The following is a 27,392-nucleotide window of genomic DNA, read 5'->3' as shown; positions in this document are numbered from 1 at the left end:
CTGACTTGTTGCAGGATTCTGATTTTGCGTTAAGATAGACTGAGCGGAGGTGTTCAGTGAAACGATCCACCGTTCCATGTGTCAACTTCTCTACATCGGTGAGACCAAGCGCAGGCTTGGCGATCGTTTCGCTGAATACCTCCACTCAGTCCATCTTAACCTACTTGATCTCCCGGTGGCTCAGCACTTCAACTCCCCCTCCCATTCCCAATCTGACCTTTCTGTCCTGGGCCTCCTCCACTGTCAGAGTGAGGCCCAGCGCTATTTGGAGGAACAGCTCCTCATATTTCACTTGGGCAGCTTACACCCCAGTGGCATGAACATTGACTTCTCTAACTTCAAGTAACCCTTGCTTTCCCTCTCTCTCCATCCCCTCCCCCTTCCCAGTTCTCCCACTAGTCTTACTGTCTCCGACTACATTCTATCTCTGTCCCACCCACTCTCCTGACATCAGTCTGAAGAAGAGTCTCGACCCGAAACGTCACCCATTCCTTCTCTCCAGAGATGCTGCCTGTCCCGCTGAGTTACTCCAGTATTTTGTGTCTACCTGTCTTAACTTAGTAGCTTTCAGGAACATAAAAACATTTTTGGTTGTTCAAAAGCAGCTTTGTATCTGAAAACCACTCATTATTTCAAGGTGGTTTGGAGCAAATCCCTTACTCGGTAAAAGTGTATGGTTGGCTATAACAGACACTATTCCTCTCCCCTTCCCCCATGGTCTGTTAAAACAAGGGTTACCTGTACTTTACCTCTATCAGGTCTCCCCTCAACCTCCTACATTCCAGAGAAAATAACCCAAGTTGCCTGTCCTCTCCTCATAGATAATAGCCACTAATCACGGCAGAATTCTGGTAAACCTCTACTGCACTCGTTTTTATAAGTAGGGTTAGTAAAGCCCCTGTCCCACTTTCACGACCTAATTAACCCTACAAGGTTAATTCCCGGGATGGTAGGACTGTCATATGCTGAGAGAATGGAGCAGCTGGGCTTGTACACTCTGGAGTTTAGAAGGATGAGAGGGTATCTCATTGAAACATATAAGATTGTTAAGGGTTTGGACACACTAGAGGCAGGAAACACGTTCCTGATGTTGGGGGAGTCCAGAACCAGGGGCCACAGTTTAAGAATAAGGAGTAACCCATTTAGAACGGAGACGAGGAAACACTTTTTCTCACAGAGCGTGGTGAGTCTGTGGAATTCTCTGCCTCAGATGCAGGTTCTCTGGATGCTTTCAAGAGAGAGCTAGATAGGGCTCTTAAAAATAGCAGAGTCAGGGGATATGGGGAGAAGGCAGGAACGGGGTACTGATTGGGGATGATCAGCCATGATCACATTGAATGGCGGTGCTGGCTCGAAGGGCCGAATGGCCTACTCCTGCACCTATTGTCTATTGTCATAATTCACGACCTCTGCCGAGTTTGCCCTCGACTCATACGCGCAGCATGGTCATCACGAGGCCGTAGGTAGGTCGTAGGTACTCGTGGCATCAAGTGAAAAATGTTCATGAGTAAAAAAGGTCGTGAATTAGGTCGTGAAAGTGGGACAGAGGCTTTACTGAGGTTGAATGGGGCAAGACCTGATCACAATTCAGGGTCCAGCTTCAGGGTCAAGAACTTCAAATTCCTGGGCGTGCACATCTCTGAAGATCTTTCCTGGTCCGAGAACACTAACGCAATTATCAAAAAAGCTCATCAGCGCCTCTACTTCCTGAGAAGATTACGGAGAGTCGGATTGTCAAGGAAGACTCTCTCTAACTTCTACAGTCGAGAGCATGCTGACCGGTTGCATCGTGGCTTGGTTCGGCAATTTGAGCGCCCTGGAGAGGAAAAGACTACAAAAAGTAGTAAACACTGCCCAGTCCATCATAGGCTCTGACCTTCCTTCCATCGAGGGGATTTATCATAGTCGCTGCCTCAAAAAGGCTGGCAGTATCATCAAAGACCCACACCATCCTGGCCACACACTCATCTCCCTGCTACCTTCAGGTAGAAGGTACAGGAGCCTGAAGACTGCAATAACCAGGTTCAGGAATAGCTACTTCCCCACAGCCATCAGGCTATTAAACCTGGCTCGGACAAAACTCTGATTATTAATAACCACTTTCTGTTATTTGCACTTTACCAGTTTATTTATGTATATATTTATATCATGGTATATGGACACATTTATCTGTTTTGTAGTAAATGCCTACTATTTTCTGTGTGCTTAAGCAAAGCAAGAATTTAATTGTCCTATACAGGGACACATGACAATAAACTCACTTGAACTTGAACTTGAAGTGATGGGAATATTTGTGCCCACGCACCTGTATCGTGTGGTTTGGGTGAGGCTGGGCCAGGGCCGGGTGGGATGTGAGAGCTATTGCCACTGAAAAAACATTTCTCAATGAGAACAATTGCTTTTCTCGTGACTGTAGATGCAAATCAGAGACTGAGACTTCCCCACTGATTAGGTCACCACCATACCAGCATTTAAATTGTGCATTGTAAAAATAATTACACTTTTCCACAAAGTAGGGTAAATTGCATTCATGCGTTAGAAGTCCACTTGATTTGTTTTCACTGTCACTGTTCCATTGTGGTTTGAAAGAGTCGGAGTGATAAAGCATGAAAACAGGCTCTTCGGCCCACCAACCAACCAACCAACATGCCCCATCTACACTACTCCCACCTGCCCGTGTTTGGCCCATATCCCTCAACCTGTCCTATCCATGTATCTGTCCAAATGTTTCTTACTCAACTACCTCCTCTGGCAGCTCGTTCCATACACCCACCACCCACCCTTTGTGTGGAGAAAGTCACCCCAGAGATCCACGTACATCAACGGGTGTTACGGGGAGGGGAGAATGGGGTTGAGAAGTCAAGATAGATCAGCCATGATTGAATGGTGGAGTGGACTCAATGGGCTGAATGGCCTGATTCTGATCCTATGACCTACGAACCCACTAGTATTTTGACTTGAATTATTGTTATTCATTCATTGCTGGAACAAAATTCTCATTCTCCGCCTGAGATTGGGTACGTTTAAAGCTGCGATCGACGGGTTCACGATGGGTTGCAGGGAGAAGGCAGGAGAATGGGGTTGAGAGGGAGAGATAGATCAGCCATGGCGTGCAGGTTCAATGGCCTAATTCTGCTCCTGGGCCTTGTAAACATGAGATGGAGCACCGATTGTGAGTACATTCACGACACTAGCGGCAGTGTGTCTTCTTCTTTCATATCCATCTTCCATGTTTCAAATGTTGACGTCGCTGTCATCGTCTGTCCTGAAAAGGACACGAGCTTCTGTCAACAATCAGTGGGAGGCCATCACTTGTTACAATAGATGATGGTGGTGGCAGAATTAGCCCAGTTTCCAGCCCCGTGATGTGGACACTTCTGCTATGGGGCCAGTGTTGATAGAGGAGACTCCCACCTCATCATCATCATCAGGAATGTGGGATGACCAGACAACACCCACATGCTGTCCAGTCCGTGGGGCCGAACAAGCTGTTGAGGAAAGTGTGTCGGAAGGAACTGCAGAAGCTGGTTTACTCCGAAGACGGACAGCATCTCTGGAGAGAAGGTATAGGTGACGTTTCGGGTCGAGACTCTTCTTCGGACCTTCTGAAGTCTGTGTGGCTGAAATAGCTGTAACGCAATGCGGGTCGGAGCAGGGGTGGGGCGAGATGGTCTCGCGGATAAGAAGCTGGAAGGGAAAAATTAAGGAAATTGCTTGTTGAAATCTTTGAGTTTCACTTCTTCTTCCTGTCACGGGCGTTGTTATGTAAGTAAATAATATTCAGCATCACGAGTTGGCAAAGGCCGAATGGTGAAACATTGGGGGGGGGGGGGGGGATGGGGTAGCCAGAAAATATGAGAAGCATACATAATCCAAGAATCATAGAGCAGAGAAAAGCACGACTAAGCCAATCTTGCTTGTGCCGAATGTACATAAGTTTGTACGTTATAGGAGCAGAGTTAGGCTGCTTGGCCCATCGCCTACTCCGCCATTCAAACACAGCTGATCTATCCTTCCCTCTCAACCCCATTCTCCTGCCTTCTACCCATAGCCCCAGAGCCCCCGCACTAATCAAGAATCTGTCGATCTCTGCCTTAGAAATATCCATTGATGGCCTCCATGACCTTCTGTGACCCCCGGGGTTATTCACACCCCCCTGCCCCTCCCCCCGTTGGTTATTCACACCCCCCCCTCCCCCGCGCCCCCTCCCCTGGGTTATTCACACCCCCCCCTCCCCCGCGCCCCCTCCCCTGTTTATTCACACCCCCCCCTCCCCCACCCCCGCGCCCCTCCCCTGTGTTATTCACACACCCCCTGCCCCTCCCCCCATGGTTATTCACACCCCCCCCCCGGGATTTTCATGATTAAAGTTTAAATTAAACAAAAGCACCGTTTCCAGTGACGTCACAATCTCCTCCCCCCCCCCCCCCCCCCCCCCACCAACGTTACAGTGAAAGAATATTCCGCCACCTTCCAGTGACGTCAGGGTGAAGGCCTCATTTCACAAACTGCTTCATCAGCTCCGCAACGCTCTGGGTCCGCACTTGGTCTAGTGTTATGTAAAAGCAGAAACTTGATAATAATACTGCATTCTCTCTTGTCGTTCAATGGTCCTGCTGTCAATATCTTTGCATCGAGCTATGGAGTTGTGCAACATAGAATGCAGCCCTTCGGTCCACCATGTCCATGCTGCCCCTTTTGTCTATCCAAGTCCATTTGGGCTGAATCCTGGGCCTTGCCTTTTCAAGTGCCTAGCTAAATGTCTCCTTATCGACTCCGATTTATTGTCATATGTACAAATGCAGTGCGGTGCAGCTATGAAAAATGTGTAGGAAGGAACTGCAGATGCTGCTTTACACCGAAGATGCACAAAATGCTGGAGTAACTCAGGCAGCATCTCTGGAGAGAAGGAATGGGTGACATTTTGGGCCTAAAGAAGAGCGTCGACCCGAAATGTCACCCATTCCTTCTCCCCAGAGATGCTGCCTGTCCCCCTGAGTTCCTCCAGCATTTTATATCTATCTACAATGAAAAATCTTGCTAACAGCAGCATCATATTTATTCAGGCAAACACACACAAACAAATTTTAGTTTTGATATACAGCGCGGAAACAGGCCCTTTGGCCCACCGGGTCTGTGCCGACCAGTGATCCCCGCACACTAACACTATCCCACACACACCAGGGACAATTATTACATTTACCAAGCCAATTAACCTACAAACCTGTACGTCTTTGGAGTGTGGGGAGGAAACCGAAGATCTCGAAGAAAACCCACGCAGGTCACGGGGAGAACGTACAAACTCCGTACAGACAGCACCCGTAGTCGGGATCGGAGCTGTAAGGCAGCAACTCTACCGCTGCACCACCATGACCGGCCAGTTTATGCATCGCATAAATTGCACATTATGGTACACAGTTTCCAAGTTTGCACAAAATGTCACATTAATGTGCAGGGAATGGAGGGATGTGGATGATGTGTGGGAAGATGATGCTAGTTAATCTTGGCATTATGTTTGGCATCGTGTGGGCTGAAGGGGGTTCTCCTGTGCTGCGCTGTTCTATGTTCTCTGTAAGAACACTGTGTGCAAAACAAAAAGGACATTTGGTGCTAAACACAATCAGTAATATAAAACAAGTCCAAGAGGTGGATTGGTGAGTCTCGACCCGAAATGGCAGGTCATAAGGAATAGGAGTAGAATTAGGCCATTCGGCCCATCAGGTCTACTCCACCATTCAATCATGGCTGATCTATCTCTCCCTCCTAACCCCATTCTCCTGCCTTCTCCCCATCACCTCTGACACCCGTACTAATCAAGAATCTATCTATCCCCACCTTGAATATATCCACTCTCGGCCTCCACAGCCGTCTGTGGCAAAGAATTCCACAGATTCACCACCCTCTGACTAAAGAAATTCCTCCTCATCTCCTTCCTAAAGGAACGTCCTTTAATTCTGAGGCTGTGCCCTCTGGTCCGAGACTCTCCCACTAGTGGAAACATCCTTTCCACATCCACTCTATCCAAGCCTTTCACTATTCAATAAAATGTGGAATATATTATTCTAAAATATATTCTATGTGGCCCTTGTGGCTAAAGGGATCAGGGGGTATGGAGAGAAGGCAGGTACGGAATACTGAGTTGGATGATCAGCCATGATCATATTGAATGGCGGTGCTGGCTCGAAGGGTCGAATGGCCTACTCCTGCACCTATTTTCTATCCTTCTATGTTTCTATAAGTTTCAATGACCCCTCATCCTTCTAAACTCCAGCGAGTACAGGCCCAGTGCCGCTAAACGCTCATCATATGTCAACCCACTCATTCCTGGGATCATTCTTGTAAACCTCCTCTGGACCCTCTCCAGAGCCGGCACATCCTTCCTCAGATATGGTGCCCAAAATTGCTCATAATTCCTTTTCTCCAGAGATGCTGCCTGTCCCGCTGAGTTACTCCAGCATTTAGTGTCTACCTTAGGTGGACTGGGATATTGAGTTGTCCAGGGAAGATTAGGGTTGTGTGGGACAGTTCAAGAAACTGATAGGTGCAGGAAAGTAGCTGATCCTGAAGCTGGTGGTGTGGGACTTTGGGCTTCTGTCCCTGCTGCCCGAGAGGAGCAGTGAGAAGAGGTCACGCCCCGCATGGTGGGGATCCTTGATGATGGATGTAGCACCTTATGAAGCAGGGCCTCGTGTATTTGCTCTCAATGGCTGTGTCCCGCACGGACTGGGGTGAGTCAACCACTCTCTGCAGCCTCTCATGTTCCTGTGCTTAGGTTTTGCAGCACTAAGCCATGATGCAATCAGTCACGATACTCTGCGGAACTTAGAGTCAAAGAGCATGGAAAGAGGCCCTTCCACCCAACATTGCCCACACCGACCTACATGTCCCATCTACACTAGTCCCACATGGTTGTGGTTGGCCCATATCCCCCCAAACCTGTCCTATCCATATACCTGTCTAATTATTTCTTAAACTTTGTGATAATCCCAGCCTCAACTACCTCCTCTGGCAGCTTGTTCCATACACCCACCACCCTTTGTGTGGAAAAGTTACCCGTCAGATTTCTATTAAATCTTTTCCCCTTCACCTTAACCTGTGTTCTCTGGTTCTCGATTCCCCTACTCTGGGCAAGAGACTCTGTGCATCTACCCGATCTAATCCCCTCATGATTTTGTACACCTCTATAAGATCACCCCTCATCCTCCTGCACTCCAAGGAATATTCCCAGCCTCTCCCTATAGCTCACACCCTCTAGTCCTGGCAACATCCTCATGAATCTCTGAACCCTTTCCAGCTTGACAACATTTTTCCTATAACATGGTGCCCAGAACTGAACACAATACTCTAAATGCTGCCTCACCAACGTCTGATACACCTGCAACATGACCTCCCAACTTCTATACTCAATGCTGTTACTGATGAAGGCCAATGTTTGTGATTCAGAGACATGCCAAATCTCTTTCAACTTCTAAGTAGAGGCACTGATGAGCCTCCTTCATGATTATGTCTTTGTTCTGAGCCAAGGACGGGACATCTGAGATGTTTAAAGACAGACACAAAGTGCTGGAGTAACTCAGTGGGTCAGGCAGCATCTCTGGAGAAAATGGATAGATGACATCTCAGGTCAAGAAACTTCTTCAGACCTTCTAAGATGAGATGTGAATGCACAAGAATTTGAAGTTGTCAGCTCGCTCCGCTTTTGTCCCATCAATGAAACAACAGTGTGTGGATGGACGGTACACAAAATTGCTGGGGAAACTCAGCGGGTGCAGCAGCATCTATGGAGCGAAGGAAATAGGCGACGTTTTGGGCCGAAACCCTTCTTCAGACTGATGGGGGGTGAGGGGGGGGGAGAAGGAAGGAAAAGGGGAGGAGGAGGAGCCCGAGGGCGGGCGGATGGGAGGGTGGGAGGAGACAGCTAGAGGGTTAAGGAAGGAAGCTGTCTCCTCCCACCCTCCCATCCGCCCGCCCTCGGCCCGAAACGTCGCCTATTTCCTTCGCTCCATAGATGCTGCTGCACCCGCTGAGTTTCCCCAGCAATTTTGTGTACCTTCGATATTCCAGCATCTGCAGTTCCTTTTTGAAAACAGTGTGTGGATGGACTCCTGGTTCCCCTTTTCTGAAGTTCCACGGTCTTGCTGATGTTGATCAAGAGGTTGTTGTGGCACCGTACGAAACCAGCCTCGCCAACAGTCTGTCTCATCCTTTTCTGCTCATCTTGTTTTCACTCTGTTGTTAAATGTATGTTTGAGTGGATCTATGGTCTTGTATTATGTGAGAGGTGGGGTAACCTTTCTTTATCTATTTCCTCGACGGAGATGCGACTTTTCTGTGTTGTATCTCCGCCCACGCTGCGGCCTAACATCGTGGACCGGCCCCTTAAAATGGGGATCGATCTCAGGAGTTCCAAACATGGGAGCCTGCGAACTTAACATCATGGAGCTTGCGGTCCCTTGGTTTCGGGACCGACTTCGGAAGCTCCAAGCCGCAGGAGCTACGATGCGGGGGCTTCGATCGCCCCGACACGGGAACTTTGACCGGCCCAACGCGGGAGCTTCAATCGCCACGACTGCAGATGAGTCGACTGCCCCGACCGTGGGGTAAAAGGAGGGAAGAAGATAATACGTTATTGGCTTCCATCAGTGCGCTGTGGTGGATGTTTGTGTTAATATTTATGTAGTTGTGTGTCTTGTTGCTTTTTTGGCATGACTATATGGCAAAACAAATTCCTTGTATGTTTTTACATGCTTGGCTAATAAATGAATTACAAACAATACAATGACTCATCTTTCTCCTGCAACATAGTTATTGTGTCTGATCCCATCATGTCTCTGGCAGAGATTCCACACAACTAACTACTCTCTGTGTAGTGAACCTTCAAATCTTTTTCAAAACCCCTTACTCAGCATTTCATCAGCATTTTATTTTGGTCTTTAGACCGAAGGGATAGGGCGAGAAAGCAGGCCCTTCGGCCCACCAAGTCTACACCGACCCGCGATCACCCCGTACACTAGCACTTTATCGTTTAGACTTTAGAGATACAGCGTGGAAGCAGCTCCTTCGGCCCACCGTGTCCACGCCGACCAGCAATCACCCCGTACAATAGCACTATCCTTCACACTATGGACAATTATTCCAAAGCCAATTAACCTACAAACCTCTACGCCTTTGGAGTGTGGGAGGAAACCTGAGATCCCGGAGAAAACCCACGCGGCCACAGGGAGAACGGACAAACTCCCTACAGACAGCACCCGTAGTCAGGATAGACACAACATGCTGGAGTAACTCAGCCCGACAGGCCACATCTGTGGAGAAAAGGAATGGGTGACATTTCTGGTTGAGACCTTCTGACTGAAAATGGGTGACATTTTGGGTTGAGACCCTTCTTCAGTCTGAAGAATTGTCTCAACCCGAAACATCACCCATTCCTTCTCTCCAGAGATGCTGCTTGTCCCGCTGAGTTACTCCAGCATTTTGTGTCTACGGGGAAAAAAACTGAATTCCCCATTCAAAACAGAAATAGTTTGAAATGCCCTGCATGTCAGGCAGCATCTGTGCAGGTAGAAGCAGAATGACTACAGGTTGAACATAGAACATAAAAAGGTTCTGACCCATAACGTCACCTATTCCTTTTCTCTAGAGATGCTGCCTGACCCGCTGCGTTACTCCATCACTCTGAAACATCACCTATCCATGTTCTCCACAGATGCTGCCTGACCCGCTGCGTTACTCCAGTATTTTGTGTCTATCTATAGAACAGTACAGCACAGGAACAGGCCCTTCATCCCACAATGTCTGCTGAGCACAATATCGTTAAAGCACCAGACTCAGGAACAGCTTCTTCCCCTCTGTTATCAGGCTTCTGAACGGTCCTTCCATAAGCTAGGGTACTGCCCGATTCACCTCTACTCCATTGTGGACATTGGACTTTGTCTGTGGGACTGGTGCGCTACAATGCTGAGAACGGCATTCTGCACTCTGTATCTTCCCCTTTGCTCCACCTAGCGTGCTTGCGTTTGACTTGAATGTATTTATGTACAGTGTTACCTGATTTGATTGGATAACATGCAAAACAAAGCTTTTCACTGTACCTCAGTACACAATAATCTAAAGGTCAGGTGGGGCATCCTGGTCAGCATGGACAAGTTGGGACGAAGGGCCTGTTTCCGTGTTATCATGGGGTTATGGGGACACCTGTACACTAAATAGGGCACATTACAGGTGCCCTACCTTAATTCCCCATTTACCAATACCTTAACTAATTCCCCATTTATGTCTTATGAACTAATGAACTATGGACTATCTGGTGGAACTAAGGACCGGGCTTAGAGTAGATGATGGGCTGAATGGCTTAATTCTGCTCCTATAACATGAACATTCCCCATTTACTGGTGCCCTACCGTAATTCCCTATTTACGGGTGCCCTACCGTAATTCCCCATTTACTGGTGCCCTACCGTAATTCCCCATTTACTGGTGCCCTACCGTAATTCCCCATTTACTGGTGCCCTACCGTAATTCCCCATTTACGGGTGCCCTACCGTAATTCCCCATAGGGTGCCCCCCCTATTTCCGTATTTATGAAGTTGCCCGGCCCTTTATCATGTACGGCTGTGGACGGCTCGATTGTAATCATGTATTGTCTTTACTGACTGGTTAGAATGCAACATAAAGATTTTCACTGTACACTACACATGACAATAAACTAAACAACTAACTAACTAACTAAAATACTTGCTCCATCGAGGCAAGTAAACCATTTTATGGACTACATCTATGGTGTTATAGTATATGTGATGGTCAGTACCATTTGTGGTGGCCTGTTTCTCTCGTGTACCCCTCTAGGTACATAATTCCATGGGTGTATGAAGCAGAATTAGGCCATTAGGCCTCTCAACTCCATTCTCCATTCTACAGCCTTCTCCCCATAACCCTAGACTGTACTAATAAAATAGATCGGGATTGAGAGTGCATACCTGACTAAAGATCGGTAAACTGACCCTTGAGACATAAGACAATACATGATTACAATCGAGCCGTCCACAGTGTACAGATACATGATAACGGAATAATGTTCAGTGCAAGACAAAGCCAGCAAAGTCTGATTAAAGATAGTCCGAAGGTGACCAAAGGGGTAGATGGGAAGTCAGGACTGCTCTCTGGTTGTGGTAGGATGATTCAGTTGCCTGATAACAGCTGGGAGAAACTGTCCCTGAATCTGGAGGGGTGTGCGTTCAACCCCATTCTCCTGGCTTCTCCCCTTAACCCCTGACATGTGTACTAATCAAATCGGTCTGGATTGGAAGTGCAAACCTGACCATGGATCAGTAAACTAGCCCTGGAGACATGTTACAAGCTGTCACGATGGTACTCTGCTGATAGTTGAGCCGGGCGGGAGGAGGTTTTACACTAGTGTAGAGAAAGTAGAGACTCTGCAACACTTGGACAGGTTGGGAGAGTGGGCAGAGAAGTGGCAGATGGAATCTAGTGTAGCCAAGTGTGGCCATGCATGTCGGTAGTAAGAATAAAGGCATAGACTATTTTCTACATAGGGAGAGAATCCAGAAATCAGAGGTGCAAAGAGACTTGGGGAGTGCTGGTGCAGGATTCCCAACAAGTTAATCTGCAAGTGGAATCAGTAGGAGAGAAAGCAAATGCAATGCTAGCATTTATATAACCCTGCACTGAACGCTATCCAGACACTTCCTTGCATGTATTCTCTTGACATGGATGAGATTAGCTTGTTTGTACTAATTCTCTGAATGGAGGTTTGTAGGTTAATTGAGCTCTGTAAATTGTCCCTGGTGTGTGGAACAGAACTAGTGTACGTTGGTTGACCACAGTCAGGATGGAACCTGGTCTCTAACGCTGCGCCACCGTGCCGTCCTCGATGTCTGAGACTTTTGACTGGATGATGGCGAGTATGTGTTTTATGCTTTTTCTATTTAACCGAATGATTCTGTTCTGTTTGCAGGTTTGCCAAGCTTTATCCGAGAGCCTGAATCAAGGAACGTTTCGAGAAATGGCAGCTTTAATCTCACCTGTGAAGCAGTGGGACCACCATACCCTGTGCACATATACTGGTTGCAGGATGGTGTCCTGATCAGTACCAAGGCTGACGATGCCTCTCCTTCTGTTCTCAAAGTAGCAGGTAAGTTGCTGATACGTTCATGTGACAGGAGCAGAATTAGGCCATTCCCTGATACTTCAGTCAATGATGCCGGCAGTCGCCGAAAAAAACGCCAAGTGGTACAGGCCCTTTATAGAGCCTCAGCATTACATCCCTGTTTTTGTATACAAGCCCTCTCGAAATAAATGCTAGCATTGCATTTGCTTTCTTTACTACCGATTCGACTTTCAGATTTGCAGATGAAGGTTTATAGGAAGGGGAGAGAAGGCACATGGAAGTGCCCCATTCCAAGCCAGCAGAAGATGCCTGCTGCAGCTGGCAAATCCATTCCCACCATTCCTGCGCTCTCCCAAATAGAGTCATACAGCATGGAAACAGTCCCTTCTGCCCTACTAGTCCATGCTATCCAAAATGCCCCATATACTTGTTCCATTTGCCTGCATTTGGCCTATATCCCTGTAAACCTTCCCTATCCATGTATCTGTCCTAATATCATTTAAATGTTATACTCCAAATATAATCATTTCTAATTTTATCTTAAATAGCTTTGATATATTCACAACATTTTTGATTTGGGAAGGGCTGCTGCAATGTAGTCTGGTGGTTCTTACAGTCACATCGAGTATATTATAGTCCCTGCCTCAGCGGCCTTGTCTGGCAGCTTGTTCCATATACCCACCATCTTTGAAAGGGTTGACCATCGGGTTTCTATTAAATCTTCCCCCCTTCACGTCAAACCCCTGCCCTGTGGTTGTTGATTGCCCTACTCTGGGTAAAGGGCTATGTGCGTTTACCATGCATCCGGGTTTGTATGTTAACTGGCCTCTTTAACATTGCCCCTAGTGTGTAGGGAGTGGATGCAAGAGTGGAAATAACATAGAATCCGTGAATTCAAATGCTCCGTCATGTGTACAAATTATGGACAGCACAGTGGCGCAGCGGTAGAGTTGCTGCCTCACAGCGCTAGAGACCCGGGTTCCATCCTGACTACGGGCGCTGTCTGCACGGAGTTTGTACGTTCTCCCCGTGACCACTTGGGGACAAAGATGTTTCTGAGCTCAAGCTTTTATTCCTTTCGCATGCTGGGAGAAGAAGGAATGACCGGGGTGGGACAAGTCTGGTTATGATGGCTGCTTTGTGTCAGTGTGAGGTGTAGATGGAGTCAATGGTGGGGAGACTGGTCTGTGTGATGGACTGGGCTATGTCGATCCATGACGCTCTGTGTTGGTAAGCTGGGCACAACCATCCTGAACAATGTGAGATGATGCATTTTGGGTGGACTAATAGGGCCAGAATATACACAATGAATGGAGTATTGAGGAACATGGGGACCTTCGTGTCCACGGTGTGCCTCACAGCACCAGAGACCCGGGTTCGATCCTGACCAAGGTTGCTGTCTGTTTGCTGTTTGTACGTTCTCCCTGTGACTGCATGGCTTATCTCCCTGTTTCCACCCACATTCCAAAGACGTGCAGGTTTGTAAGTTAATTGGCTTCTGTAACTTGTAAACTGTTGCCAGTGTGTAGGATAGTGCTGGTGTACGGGACGATCGTTTGTCGGCATTGACTCGGTGGGCCGAAGGGCCTGTTTCCGCGCTGTATCTCTAAACTCCAAACTTTTGCTACTGCTGGTGAGGGAGTGCAGCGTAGGTTTACAAGGTTCATTTCCGGGATGGCGGGACTGTCATATGTTGATAGAATGGAGCGGCTGGGCTTGTACACTCTGGAGTTTAGAAGGATGAGAGGGATTCTTATTGAAACATATAAGATTATTAAGGGTTTTGACACACTAGAGACAGGAAACGTGTTCCCGATGTTGGGGGAAGTCCAGAACCAGGGGCCACAATTTAAGAATAAGGAGTAAGCCATTTAGAACGGAGACGAGGAAACATTTTTTCTCACAGAGAGTGGTGAGTCTGTGAAATTCTCTGCCTCAGAGGGCGGTGGAGGCAGGTTCTCTGGATGCTTTCAAGACAGAGCTAGATAGGGCTCTTAAAGATAGTGGAGTCAGGGAATATGAGGAGAAGGTAGGAACGGGGTACTGATTGGGGATGATCAGCCATGATCACAGTAAATGGCGGTGCTGGCTCGAAGGGCCGAATGACCTACTCCTGCACCTATTGTCTATTGTCTATAAACAGAGACTGCCATTTGAAGGAAGACCCTTGATGCTATCAAGCACTTCCTAATTTTCAGTTTCTCAGTCAGTGCAGCTTTTTGTTTGTTAGGTTTACCAATGTCCATTAGCAAACAAAAACTTCTCTTCCACCCAACCCCCCCCCCCCACACCACCACCCTATCTCACTTCCTCATTCTCAGAATAGAAGGGCAACCTGTCCTGGATTCACTTCCCATGCACCCTACATAGAAACATAGAAAATAGATGCAGGCGGAGGCCATTCGGCCCTTCGAGCCAGCACCGCCATTCATTGTGATCACGGCTGATCGTCCCCAATCAATAACCCGTGCCTGCCTTCTCCCCATATCCCTTGATTCCACTAGCCCCTAGAGCTCTATCTAACTCTCTCTTAAATCCATCCAGTGACTTCCATAAATTCACAACTCTCTGGGTGAAAAAGTTTTTTCTCACCTCAGTCTTAAATGACCTCCCCTTTATTCTAAGACTGTGGCCCCTGGTTCTGGACTCACCCAACATTGGGAACATTTTTCCTGCATCTAGCTTGCCCAGTCCTTTTATAATTTTATATGTTATATAAGATATCCCCTCATCCTTCTAAACTCCAGTGAATACAAGCCTAGTCTTTTCAATCTTTCCTCATATGACAGTCCCGCCATCCCAGGGATCAATCTCGTGAACCTACGCTGCACTGCCTCAATCACAAGGATGTCCTTCCTCAAATTAGGAGACCAAAACTGTACACAATACTCCAGATGTGGTCTCACCAGAGCCCTATACAACTGCAGAAGACCTGTGGGTGTGCAGAGAGATTGAATGAGCACAAATCTGGGAACGGCTGCTGATTTGGACAATGTAATCTGATGGACCTTACAGTCACATAGAGTGGTACAGCGTGGAAACAGGCCCTTCGACCCAACTTGCCCATACTGGCCAACATTCCCATCTGCACTAGTCCCACCTGCCTGTGTTTGGCCCATGTCCCTCCAAACCTGACCCATCCATGCACCTGTCTAAATGTTTCTTAAACGTTGCCCCAGCCTCAACTACCTCCCCTGGCAGCCCATTACATTCACCCACCACCGTTTGTGTAAACAAAAAGTTGCCTCTCAGGTTCCTATTAAATGTTCCCTCCCCTCACCTCTGTCCTCTGGTCCTTGATTCCTCTCGATGGGCAAGAGACTGTGCGTTTACCCGATCTATTCCTCTCGTGATCAGGGGTGTAATTAGTTTGGGTGCCTGAAGGAATAGGCACTCCCTCCTGTCCATTAAAAGTTTCCTTCCTCCACTTGAAGTCAGTGAACCAGTTCCACAGTTCACAACGATGTATTTCCTCCTGGCATCGCACACCGTCACAAGCCAACAATCGGCTTATTGGAACGACCCTGCCTGATGTCATCTGATGCCGGCTCTGATTTTTGTCAGGCAAGAGGTTGTAGAAGTGTGAAAATGCGCACCTCCAGATTCACACAGCTGTCATCGTGATACAGTGTGGAAACAGGCCCTTCAGCCCAACTTGCCCACGCCGGCCAACAATGTCCCAGCTACACTAGTCCCACCATCCAGCATTTGGTCCATATCCCTCCAAACCTGTCCTAGCCCTGTACCTGTCTAATTATTTCTTAAACGATGGGATTGTCCCAGCCGCAACGAACTCCTCTGGCAGCTTGTACCATGCACCCACCACCCTGTTATCAGGCAACTGGGCACGGTGGCGCAGCAGTATAGTTGCTGCCTTACAGTGCTTACAGCACCAGAGACCCGGGTTTGTCCTGACTACGGGCGCTGTCTGTACGGAGTTTGTACGTTCTCCCCGTGACCTGCGTGGGTTTTCTCCGAGATCTTCGCTTTCATCCCACACTCCAAAGACGTACAGGTTTGTAGGTTAATTGGCTTGGTATAAATGTAAATTGTCCCTAGTGTGTGTAGGATAGTGTTAATGTGCGGGGATCGCTGGTGGGTGCGGACTCAGTCCGAAGAGCCTGTTTGCGCGCTGTATCTCTAAACTAAACTAAAAGTAAACTGAACCATCCTATCACCAACTAAAGTGTGGTCCTGAGCTACCATCTATCTCCTTGAACCATTTTTAGTCTGACTTTACTGGCCTTTATCTTGTACTAAACTTCATTCCCTGGATCATGTATCTGTACACTGTGGACGGCTCGATTGTAATCATGTATTGTCTTTCCGCTGACTGGATAGCACACAACAAAAGCTTTTCACTGTACCTTGGTACACGTGACAATAAACTAAACTAAACTTTCAGTTGCTGCTCCCTGCAAACAGGCAGGATGAACATCACCGATCCATTTCCTCCACAGATGCTGTCTGACCCGCTGAGTTACTCCGCCATTTCGTGCCCATCTTTGGTATAAACCAGCATCTGCAGTTCAATTTTATTGCATTCGGTTCTGGTTTATTGTCGTCAGGTACACTGAGGTACAATGAAATGTTATCAAGGCAGATCAGATATCCCATCCATAGATACAACAGATTAAACGCACTACAGGGCAAGATGCAGAATGCAAAATGTAGTTCTCGACATTGTAGTGGATCAGTTCCAGAGACAAAGTCCAATGTCCACAATGGGGTACAGCTGATGGACCATCTGCTTAGGGTGCGGTAAGAAAGATGAGCATGGATGAACTGCAGATGCTGGTTTAAATCTAAGATAGACACAACATGCTGGAGTAACTTAGCAGGACAGGCAGCATCTCTGGAGAGAAGGAATGGGTCGAGACCCTTCTACAGACTGATGAGCCTTCAGTTCCCTTGAAGTGATTTTCTAAGATAGTTGGGCTGCTGCACGATGAGAGACTTGAAGCATTAAAGTCATAAGTGGTAGGAGCAGAATTAGGCCATTCGGCCCATCAAGCCTGCTCCTTCATTTAATCATGGCTTCTTCTTCTTCTTATCGAGTCCACACACAGGATTCGAAGTTGTTCAGCCAGAGCTGAACACACATCTTGGCATCTGCACAATGGTGTCTGTCTTGTCGCTTCTTGTGCTTCTTGTGCGTGGTGGTGGAAAGATTGGTGGAAACAGGGCCGCGACGTGAACGCTCTTTCCTTGAGGTTAATGTTGTGTAGTGTTCAAGAGCCTGACATTGTTGGGATGAAGCTGGTGGGTGTGGGATTGCATGCTCCGGTGTTGAAGGGTGCAGGAAGGAACTGCAGATGCAGTTTTACACCAGAGATAGGCACAAAATGCTGGAGTAACTCAGTGGGACAGGCGGCATCTGTGGAGAGAAGGAATTGGTGACGTTTCAGATGGAGACCGGGTCAGTCTTGTCTCCAGTGTTGAAGACATGGGTAAAGTGCGTTAGCAGTTGGGTGCTCTCTGCTCAGTGTTTAGACAATCCCCTTGTTCCCAACTACTGCCCAAGCCTCTTCTCTCATCAGTCTTTATCTTGGGTCGGCAAACCATTTGTAGAATCAATAATTACAATGTAATCCTTGATTCTGGAGTATCTCAACAGGCCAGACAGCATCTCTGGAGAACATGGGAGGGTGATTTTTCAGATCAGGACCCTTCTTCAGACTGACATTTTGGGTCGGGACCCTTCAGCTATTTCTTCGCTGTTTACGAAGCAACATGGGTTAAAAAAAAAGATAGACACTGGAAGCTGGAGTAACACTGCGGGACAGACAGCATCTGTGGTGAAAAGGAATGGGTGACCTTTCAGGTCGAGACCCTTCTTCAGACCCGAAACGTCACCTATTCCTTTTCTCCACAGATGCTGTCTGTCCCGCTGAGTTACTCAAGCTTTTTGTGTCTATCTTCGATTTAAACCAGCACCTGCAGTTCCTTCGTACACATGAGTTTGATAAAATGTCTATACTAAGCATAAATCACTCAACCCACTGAAATCTCTGACATTTTATCTGATTTGTTCCTTTCTATCCAGTGGCCCCACACTTACAACATTGGTGCCTTTGTGTTTAAACCAGTCATCCAATTCCACACGTCACCATTACAAAGGTCATATTTCAACATTGTAAGTGTAGGCAGTGGACTGCCGATTACTGGCAGAGACTGATGACAATGAAAGTCTATTCACACCCGCACAGGGCCCACCTCATGGCATGTAAATATCGCCATGTAAACACACGCCAATGAGGTACCGTTTGGACCCCATCCGTTCCCAAGTGAGAGTTGTACGTATATCGTGCATGAAAAATCCAAGCTTCAAGTGTGAAAAAATGTACTTGTTCCAGGCTGACTTCATCCATGCAAGAGGTGTAACGGGACTTGGGAATGCTGGTGCAGGATTCCCAAAAGGTTCATTTGCATTTGATAAGGTCCCACATAGGAGATCAGTGGGCAAAATTAGGGCACATGGTATTGGGGGTAGAGTGCTGACATGGATAGAGAAGTGGTTGGCAGATAGGAAACAAAGAGTAGGGATTAACCGGTTCCTTTCAGAATGGCGGGCAGTGACTAGTGGGGTACCGCAAGGCTCGGTGCTGGGACCGCAGCTATTTACAATATACATTAATGATTTGGATGAAGGGATTCAAAGTAACATTAGCAAATTTGCAGATGACACAAAGCTGGGTGGCAGTGTGAACTGTGAGGAGGATGCTATGAGAATGCAGCGTGACTTGGACAGGTTGGGGAAGTGGGCAGATGCATGGCAGATATAGTTTAATGCGGATAAATGTGAGGTTATCCACTTTGGTAGCAAAAACAGGAAGGCAGATTACTATCTAGTTGGGAAAAGGGGAAGTACAATGGGATCTGGGGGTCCTTGTACATCAGTCTATGAAAGTAAGCATGCAGGTACAGCAGGCAGTGAAGAAAGTGAATGGCATGTTAGCCTTTATAACAAGAGGAATCGAATATAGGAGCAAAGAGGTCCTTCTGCAGTTGTACAGGGCCCAAGTGAGACCACACCTGGAGTATTGTGTGCAGTTTTGGTCCCTTAATTTGAGGAAGGACATTCTTACTATTGAGGGAGTGCAGCGTAGGTTTACAAGGTTAATTCCCGGGATGGCGGGACTGTCATATGCTGAGAGAATGGAGCAGCTGGGCTTGTACACTCTGGAGTTCAGAAGGATGAGAGGATATCTCATTGAAACATATAAGATTGTTTAAGGTTTGGACACGCTAGAGGCAGGAAACAGGTTCCCGATGTTGGGGGAGTCCAGAACCAGGGGCCACAGTTTAAGAATAAGGAGTAAGCCATTTAGAACGGAAACGAGGACCACTTTTTCTCACAGAGAGTGGTGAGTCTGTGGAATTCTCTGCCTCAGAGGGCGGTGGAGGAAGGTTCCCTGGATGCTTTCAAGAGAGAGCTAGATAGGGGTCTTAAAAATAGCGGTCAGGGGATATGGGGAGAAGGCAGGAACGGGGTACTGATTGGGGATGATCAGCCATGATCACATTGAATGGCGGTGCTGGCTCGAAGGGCCGAATGGCCTACTCCTGCACCTATTGTCTATTGTCTATTGTCTATTGAATCGGTAGTAAGGAAGGCAGATGCAATGCTGCCATTTATTTCGAGAGAAGTAGTATATAAAAACAGGGATGTAATGTTGAGGCTCTATAAGGTGCTGGCCAGGCCGCATTTGGAATATTGAGAGCAGTTTTAGGCCCCATATCTGAGGAAGGATGTGCTGGCTCTGGAGAGGGTCCAGAGGAGGTTTACATGAATGATCCCAGGAATGAGTGGGTTAACATATGATGAGCGTTTGACGGCACTGGGCCTGTACTCGCTGGAGTTTAGTAGAATGAGTGGGGACCTCAGGAGTAGAAATTTAGTATGAGATGAGGAGAAATGCATTTAGCCAGAAACAGTGGAATTCATTGCCACAGACAGCTGTGGTAGCCAAGTCATTGGGTATGTTTAAGGCGGAAATTGCTAGATTGTTTATTAGTACGGGTGTCAGGGGTTACAGGAAGAAGGCAGGAGAATGAGGTGAGAGGGAAAGTTAGATCAGATATAGAAACATAGAAAATAGGTGCAGGAGTAGGCCATTCGGCCCTTCGAGCCTGCACCGCCATTCAATATGATCATGGCTGATCATCCAACTCAGTATCCTGTACCTGCCTTCTCTCCATACCCCCTGACCCCTTTAGCCACAAGGGCCACATCTAACTCCCTCTTAAATATAGCCAATGAACTGGCCTCAACTACCTTCTGTGGCAGAGAATACCAGAGATTCACCACTCTGTGTGTGAAAAATGTTTTTCTTATCTCGGTCCTAAAAGATTTCCCCCTTATCCTTAAACTGTGACCCCTTGTTCTGGACTTCCCCAACATCGGGAACAATCTTCCTGCATCTAGCCTGTCCAACCCCTTAAGAATTTTGTAAGTTTCTATAAGATCCCCCCTCAAATCTTCTAAATTCTAGCCAGTGCAAGCCTAATCTATCCAGTCTTTCTTCATATTAAAGTCCTGACATCCCAGGAATCAATCTGGTGAACCTTCTCTGTACTCCCTCTATGGCAAGAATGTCTTTCCTCATGTGATTGAATCGCGGAGTAAATTTGATGGGCCGACTATTCAATCCTGTCTCACAACTTTAGTTTAGTTTAGAGATACAGCCTGTAAACAGACCCTTAGACCCACCGAGTCCGCGTCGACCAGCGACCAACTAGAACACTAGCACTATCCTACAAACTAGGGGCAATTTACAGAAGCCGACTAACCTACAAACCTGCACGTCTTTGTAGTGTGGGAGGAAACCGGAACATCCGGAGAAAACCCACTCAGGTCAAGGGGAGATCGTGCAAACTCCGTACAGACAGCACCAGTAGTCAGGATTGAACCCGGGTCTCTGGTGCTGTGAGGCAGCAACTCTACCGCTGCGCCTCTGTGCCAGCTTGCCTGGCGCTTCTAATCCTCTTTGCTGGCATGAGTCTCTAAAGAAGGGACCCCACCCAAACATCGCCTCTCTATTCCCTCCCCAGGTGCTGCCCGACCCGCTGAGCACCTCCAGCACTTTGTGTTTTACTGAAAGATTTAATGGCTGGAAATTAAACCACCTTTAAAACATTTCACTCTTCCATACGACAACAAATTTAGTTTCAAAATTGTTTTGGAAAATAATATCTGTAAAGGACAAGACTTAAATAATGACTAGTTTGAAGTTTTGACATGATCATTGAAAAACCTGTATGGACTTGGCATGAGTTCTTTTGAACTCTTCACTCAAATGCGAAAGTGAACTTAATCTTTATGAACTGAAACTTGCTTGTTTTAAATCTGCGGGCAGCACATAATCACTTTCTGATTAGTTCCTATAAAATGGATTCACTGTGAAAAAAGAAACCTTTCCTTTGTCTCTCGCTGCAGCTTTCACAGTATCAACAAATCCCTGCTCTGATCTTGCTTTTGCTAGAAGTAGACTTGTACCATATCCTAACTACTGTAAAACTTGCTCTGCCATTGAAGACAGCGGGGTGTGGAGGGGTGCTTGTCTGAAGAAGGATCCTGACCCGAAACGTCAACTGTCCGTGTCCCCCGGAGAGGCTGTCTGACCAGCTTGGTTACTCCAGCACTTTGTGTTTGGTTTAGTTTATTGTCACGTGTACCGAGGTACAGTGAAAAGCTTTTTTGTTGCGTGCTAACCGGTCAGCGGAAAGACAATACATGATTACAATCGAATCGTGTACAGATACAGGGTAAAAGGGAATGACGTTTCGTACAGGATAAAGTCCAGTAAAGCCTGATTAAAGGTAGTCTGAGGGTCTCCAATGAGGTCGATGGGAGGTCAGTTGATGAGAGGATGGTTCAGTTGGCTGATAACCATTGGGGAGAAACTGTCCCTGAATCTGGAGGTGTGCGTTTTCATATTTCTATACCACTTGACCGATGGGAGAGGGGAGAAGAGAGAGTGAGACTGGTCCTTGATGATGCTGCTGGCCTTGCCGAGGCAGCGTGAAGTGTAGATGGAGTCAATGGAAGGGAGGTTGGTTTGTGTGATGGTCTGGGCTGCGTCCACAATTCGCTACAATTTCCTGCCGTCTCGGATGGAGCTGTTCCCAAACCATGCTGGGATGCATCCCGATAAAATGCTATCTACGGCACATCTTGTGTCCCTATTTTGGCCTTAGATCAGTGATCAGTGGTGTTGTGGGAGGATTCATTTGCAGTTCATCCTGAGAGGGTTGGATTACAGGAGCTTTCAGACGGCACTGTCTTTTGCCATCTAACTCATTTCCAACAGTTTGAATTGGTCACCATGCAGAGCGTTTGTGAAAGACATCAACCTTGGCATTTTCTTTTAACTCTTGTCCTATTTCTAAAGAGAAAAGCTGAATGACACGGAAATCTTCCGGCTGCAGTTCTGGAGGAAGTTCCTTTGTCCAAAAGTGGTGAATCTGCAGAATATTCTCAAGGCGGAGGTTGACAGATTCTTGAAGAGTAAGGGTATCGACGTTTACGGGGAGAAGGCAGGAGAATGGGGTTGAGAGGGAAAGATAGGATGGCAGAGTAAACATAGAAGCATAGAAAATAGGTGCAGGAGGAGGCCATTCGGCCCTTCGAACCTGCACCGCCATTCAATATCATAGCTGATCATCCAACTCAGTATCCCGTACCTGCCTTCTCTCCATACCCCCTGATCCCTTTAGCCACAAGGGCCACATCTAACTCCCTCTTAAATATAGCCAATGAACTGGCCTCAACTACCTTCTGTGGCAGAGAGTTCCACAGATTCACCACTCTCTGAGACTTGGTGGGCCGAATGGCCAAATTCTGCTCCTATGTTTTACAAGCTTATGAAAGATAGAAGGGCCTGTCCCACTTGGCGATTTTTCTGGCGACTGCCGGCATAATTGACTGACGTAACAGGTCACCGACAAACTCGCGGCGTGATGCGGCGTGATGACGTTTGACGGTGTTTTCCGTTTGGATTCAGAATTGGCTTGGTCATTCAACATACGGGTATGGTGGAGGGGTGCTCATCTGAAGAAGGGTCCCAACCCAAAACGCCATCTATCCATGTCCTCCAGAGATACTGCCTGACCTGTTGAGTTACCCCAGATCTTTGTCTGTCTTTTACTTGTTGTAAAGCAGCAGGTTGAATTTACCACCATGCAGAGTGGTTTTTGAGAGACATCCAACTTGAAATATCTTTACCAGCACTTGGATCTGTTGTCCTATTTCTAACGAGAAAGGATGAGGGGAGATCTTATCGAAACATTTAAAATTATAAAAGGACTGGACAAGCTAGATGCAGGAATAATGTTCCCAATGTTGGGCGAATCCAGAACCAGGGGCCACAGTCTTAGAATAAAGGGGAGGCCATTTAAGACTGAGGTGAGAAAAAACCTTTTCACCCAGAGAGTTGTGAATTTGTGGAATTCCCTGCCACAGAGGGCAGTGGAGGCCAAATCACTGGATGGATTTAAGAGAGAGTTAGATAGAGCTCTAGGGGCTAGTGGAATCATGGGATATAGGGAGAAGGCAGGCACGGGTTATTGATTGGGGATGATCAGCCATGATCACAATGAATGGCGGTGCTGGCTCGAAGGGCCGAATGGCCTCCTCCTGCACCTATTTTCTACGTTTCTATGAGAAAGCTCAATCACACGTGGAAATTTCCCAGCTAAAGTTTTGGAGGAGGTTCTGACACAAAGTGGTGGAGTAACTCAGCAGGTCAGGCAGCATCTCTGGAGAACATGGATAGGTGACGTTTTGGGTTGGGGCCCTTCAGATTGGAGGAAGTTCTATTGTCTGAAAGATTAAGACACATAAGATCTATGGAGAAGAAGGGCCTCGACCCGAAACGTCACCGATTCCTTCTCTCCACAGATGCTGCCTGTCCCGCTGAGTTACTCCAGCTTTTTGTGTCTATCTAAGATCCATGGGGACTTGGATTCAGAATTGCTTTGGCCATTAAAGACAGGGGAGTGGTGGCGAGGTGCTGGTCTGCAGAAGGGTCACAGCCCGAAACATTGCCTATCTGTGTCTCTCTCCAGAGATGCTGCCTGTCCCGCTGAGTTACTCCAGCACTTTGTGTCTCTCTCCAGAGATGCTGCCTGTCCCGCTGAGTTACTCCAGCACTTTGTGTCTCTCTCCAGAGATGCTGCCTGTCCCGCTGAGTTACTCCAGCACTTTGTGTCTCTCTCCAGAGATGCTGCCTGTCCCGCTGAGTTACTTTGTGCTCCTGTGTTGCCCTGTTCTATGGTCTATGGTGCCTGGAGATTGGTGGGCTGATTGCTATTCCCATGCTGACTGACCTTTAAGAAAAGGGTGAGTTTTGCTTCCAGTGCACTTGTTCCATAAAAATAATAGGGCTGCACAGTGGCACAACTGGTAGAGTTGCTGCCCCACACCGTCACAGGCCCGCATTCATTCCTGACTACGGGTGCTGTCTGCACCGAGTTTGTACCTTGTCCCCGTGATCACGTGGGCTTTCTCTAAGATATTTGCTTTCTTTCCATACTCCAAAGACGTAGGGGTTTGTAGATTAATGTGACTTGTCCCTAGTGTGGGTCGGATAGTGTCTTTGTGCGGGGATCGCGGGTCAGCGTGGACTTGGTGGGTCAAATGGCCTGTTTCCGCACAGTATCTAAACATAGTGGAAGCACTGACATGCTTCCACTATATAAGCCTTCTAGACCGCTAAGATCTTCTGAAACCAATCTGCTAGTGATTCCCAGAGTAAATACAAAACATGGGAAAGCAGGATTTAGTTACTATGCAACAAATAGCTGGAATAAGCTTCCTGAAGATTTAAGACTTGCCTCAACTTTGACCACTTTTAAAACAAGACTGAAAACTTTTATGTTTACTTTAGCTTTCAGCTAAATCTTAACTACATTGCACTTTTAACTTTTGCACTTTTTATAATGCATTTTTAATTTTGCTTTTCTTTTCTTTTAGTTCTTCTATTTTATTTCATTTTATTATTTCATTTATTGTACGACATGTTTTTATGTGAAGCACTTTGAGTCTGCCTCGTGTATGAAATGTGCTATATAAATAAAGTTGCCTTGCCTTGCATTGCCTAAACTAAACTAAGGTCGGGTTGTTCAAGAGTTTGATGATTGTTGGGAAGAAGCTGGTCTTGAACCAGGATGTCACGGTTCTCAGGCCCAGATAAGATCATGGCCCGGGCGTTGTGGTTCTTTGATGACATCAGCTTTTGAGCCAGCACTTTGTGTCGATCTCTTCGGTGATGGGGAGGTCAATAGCCATGTTGGACCCATGGACAATATCCACCACATTTTAAGAGATGAAGGATCTGAAAAGCTGTTTCTTTTTGAAATGCTGAGGTAATTTTAGTTTTCCAAATTGAAGCCTAACCCAAAGTCTGCTTCTGGGTGGCAGTGTGAACTGTGAGGAGGATGCTATGAGAATGCAGGGTGACTCGGACAGGTTGGGGGAGTGGGCAGATGCATGGCAGATGAAGTTTAATGCAGATAAATGTGAGGTTATTCACTTTGGTAGCAAAAACAGGAAGGCAGATTATATATTATCTAAATGGCGTCAAGTTGGGAAAAGGGGAAGTACAACGGGATCTGGGGGTCCTTGTTCATCAGTCTATGAAAGTAAGCATGGAGGTACAGCAGGCAGTGAAGTAAGCGAATGGCATGTTGGCCTTTATAACAAGAGGAATCGAATATAGGAGCAAAGAGGTCCTTCTGCAATTGTACAGAGCCCTAGTGAGACCACACCTGGAGTATTGTGTGCAGTTTTGGTCCCCTAATTTGAGGAAGGACATTCTTGCTATTGAGGGAGTGCAGCGTAGGTTTACAAGGTTAATTCCCGGGATGGCGGGACTGTCATATGCTGAGAAAATGGAGCAGCTGGGCTTGTACACTCTGGAGTTTAGAAGGATAAGAGGGGATCTCATTGAAACATATAAGATTGTTAAGGGTTTGGACACGCTAGAGGCAGGAAACATGTTCCCGATGTTGGGGGAGTCCAGAACCAGGGGCCACAGTTTACGAATAAGGAGTAAGCCATTTAGAACGGAGACGAGGAAACACTTTTTCTCACAGAGAGTGGTGAGTCTGTGGAGGGCGGAGTGCCTCAGAGGGCGGTGGGGGCCGGTTCTCTGGATGCTTTCAAGAGAGAGCTAGATAGGGCTCTTAAAAATAGTGGAGTCAGGGGATATGGGGAGAAGGCAGGAACTGGGTACTGATTGGGGATGATCAGCCATGATCACATTGAATGGCAGTGCTAGCTCGACGGGCTGAATGGCCTCCTGCACCTATTGTCTATTGTCTATTAGAATAGTCAGCCCTCGGAGATGGGTGATTTGTGTGGGATTTAGCCGTTGTGAAATATCACTTCTCATCACCGTCTTGTTGCATGTGCTGTCAGCAGTGTTGACAGCTGATGCTTTTAATTTCAAGGAGTTTCCACTGGCTTCACTGGGTCAGTCAGCGAGTTAGCAGAGCAGAAACCTGGTCAACAGGAGCAGGCCATTTGGCCCTTTGTGCCTGTGCTATCTATCATTCAATATGATCATGGTTGATCACCCACATTCAGTAAACAGACACAAAGTGCTGGAGTAACTCAACGGGACAGGCAGCATCTCTGGAGAGAAGGAATGGGTGACGTTTCGAATTGAGACCCTACTTCAGACCTGTTTTCCGTGCAGTATGTCGAAAAGTAAAACCTTCCCCCCTTCTTCCTTGCTTGCCGTAGCCCCTCCCCCCGAAAAAGCCAAACTTCCCATTTGATATATTGAAGCAAGAAGTATAATTCATACTAAAAACAATCTTTTTATTAGTGGAGAATTGTACATTCTCGCCCTGAGTTCGAGTGGCTCAGGTTCCCACACTCTTGGACTCGTTGCTCTGATTTAATGGAAAAATCTAATTATCCTATACCTCTTCAAACTTGTCTTCCTCTTCAGGCATCGATAAACAGACGAGATATAGCTGTGAAGCTCGCAATGAGAAAGGAGTCACGGTGTCGAGGAAAGCCCAGGTCAATGTCAAAGGTACGTGCGACCGACAGCCACTCTCCCCGTTGTCATCAACCCTCCATTCAAGGTCAACATGAAGTTCAAGCCGCAGTGTGGGTTTGGTTGGACTAAACATAGACTGGCCGATCGTTTGGCTGAACACTTTCGCTCAGCCCGCCTGAACCTACCTGACCATGTCAAACCCTTTAACTCCCACTCCCATTCCCACACTGACCTTCCTGTCCTGGGTCTCCT

The 27,392-nt window shown here is 47.2% G+C and overlaps 1 protein-coding gene across 1 annotated transcript in view; it reads left to right on the top strand.

Moving 5' to 3' along the window:
- Nucleotides 1–27,392, top strand: part of mertk (MER proto-oncogene, tyrosine kinase) — a 171,480-nt gene that overhangs the window by 58,720 nt on the left and 85,368 nt on the right. The window contains exons 4-5 of the mRNA XM_033020527.1: nt 11,974–12,150; nt 27,087–27,173. Of these exons, the coding sequence (XP_032876418.1) occupies nt 11,974–12,150; nt 27,087–27,173 (264 nt within the window). The remainder of the gene's footprint in view (nt 1–11,973; nt 12,151–27,086; nt 27,174–27,392) is intronic.

Source organism: Amblyraja radiata, chromosome 5 (genome assembly GCF_010909765.2).
Source record: "Amblyraja radiata isolate CabotCenter1 chromosome 5, sAmbRad1.1.pri, whole genome shotgun sequence".
Lineage (NCBI taxonomy): Eukaryota > Metazoa > Chordata > Chondrichthyes > Rajiformes > Rajidae > Amblyraja > Amblyraja radiata.
This window is presented reverse-complemented; position numbering and strand designations above follow the sequence as displayed.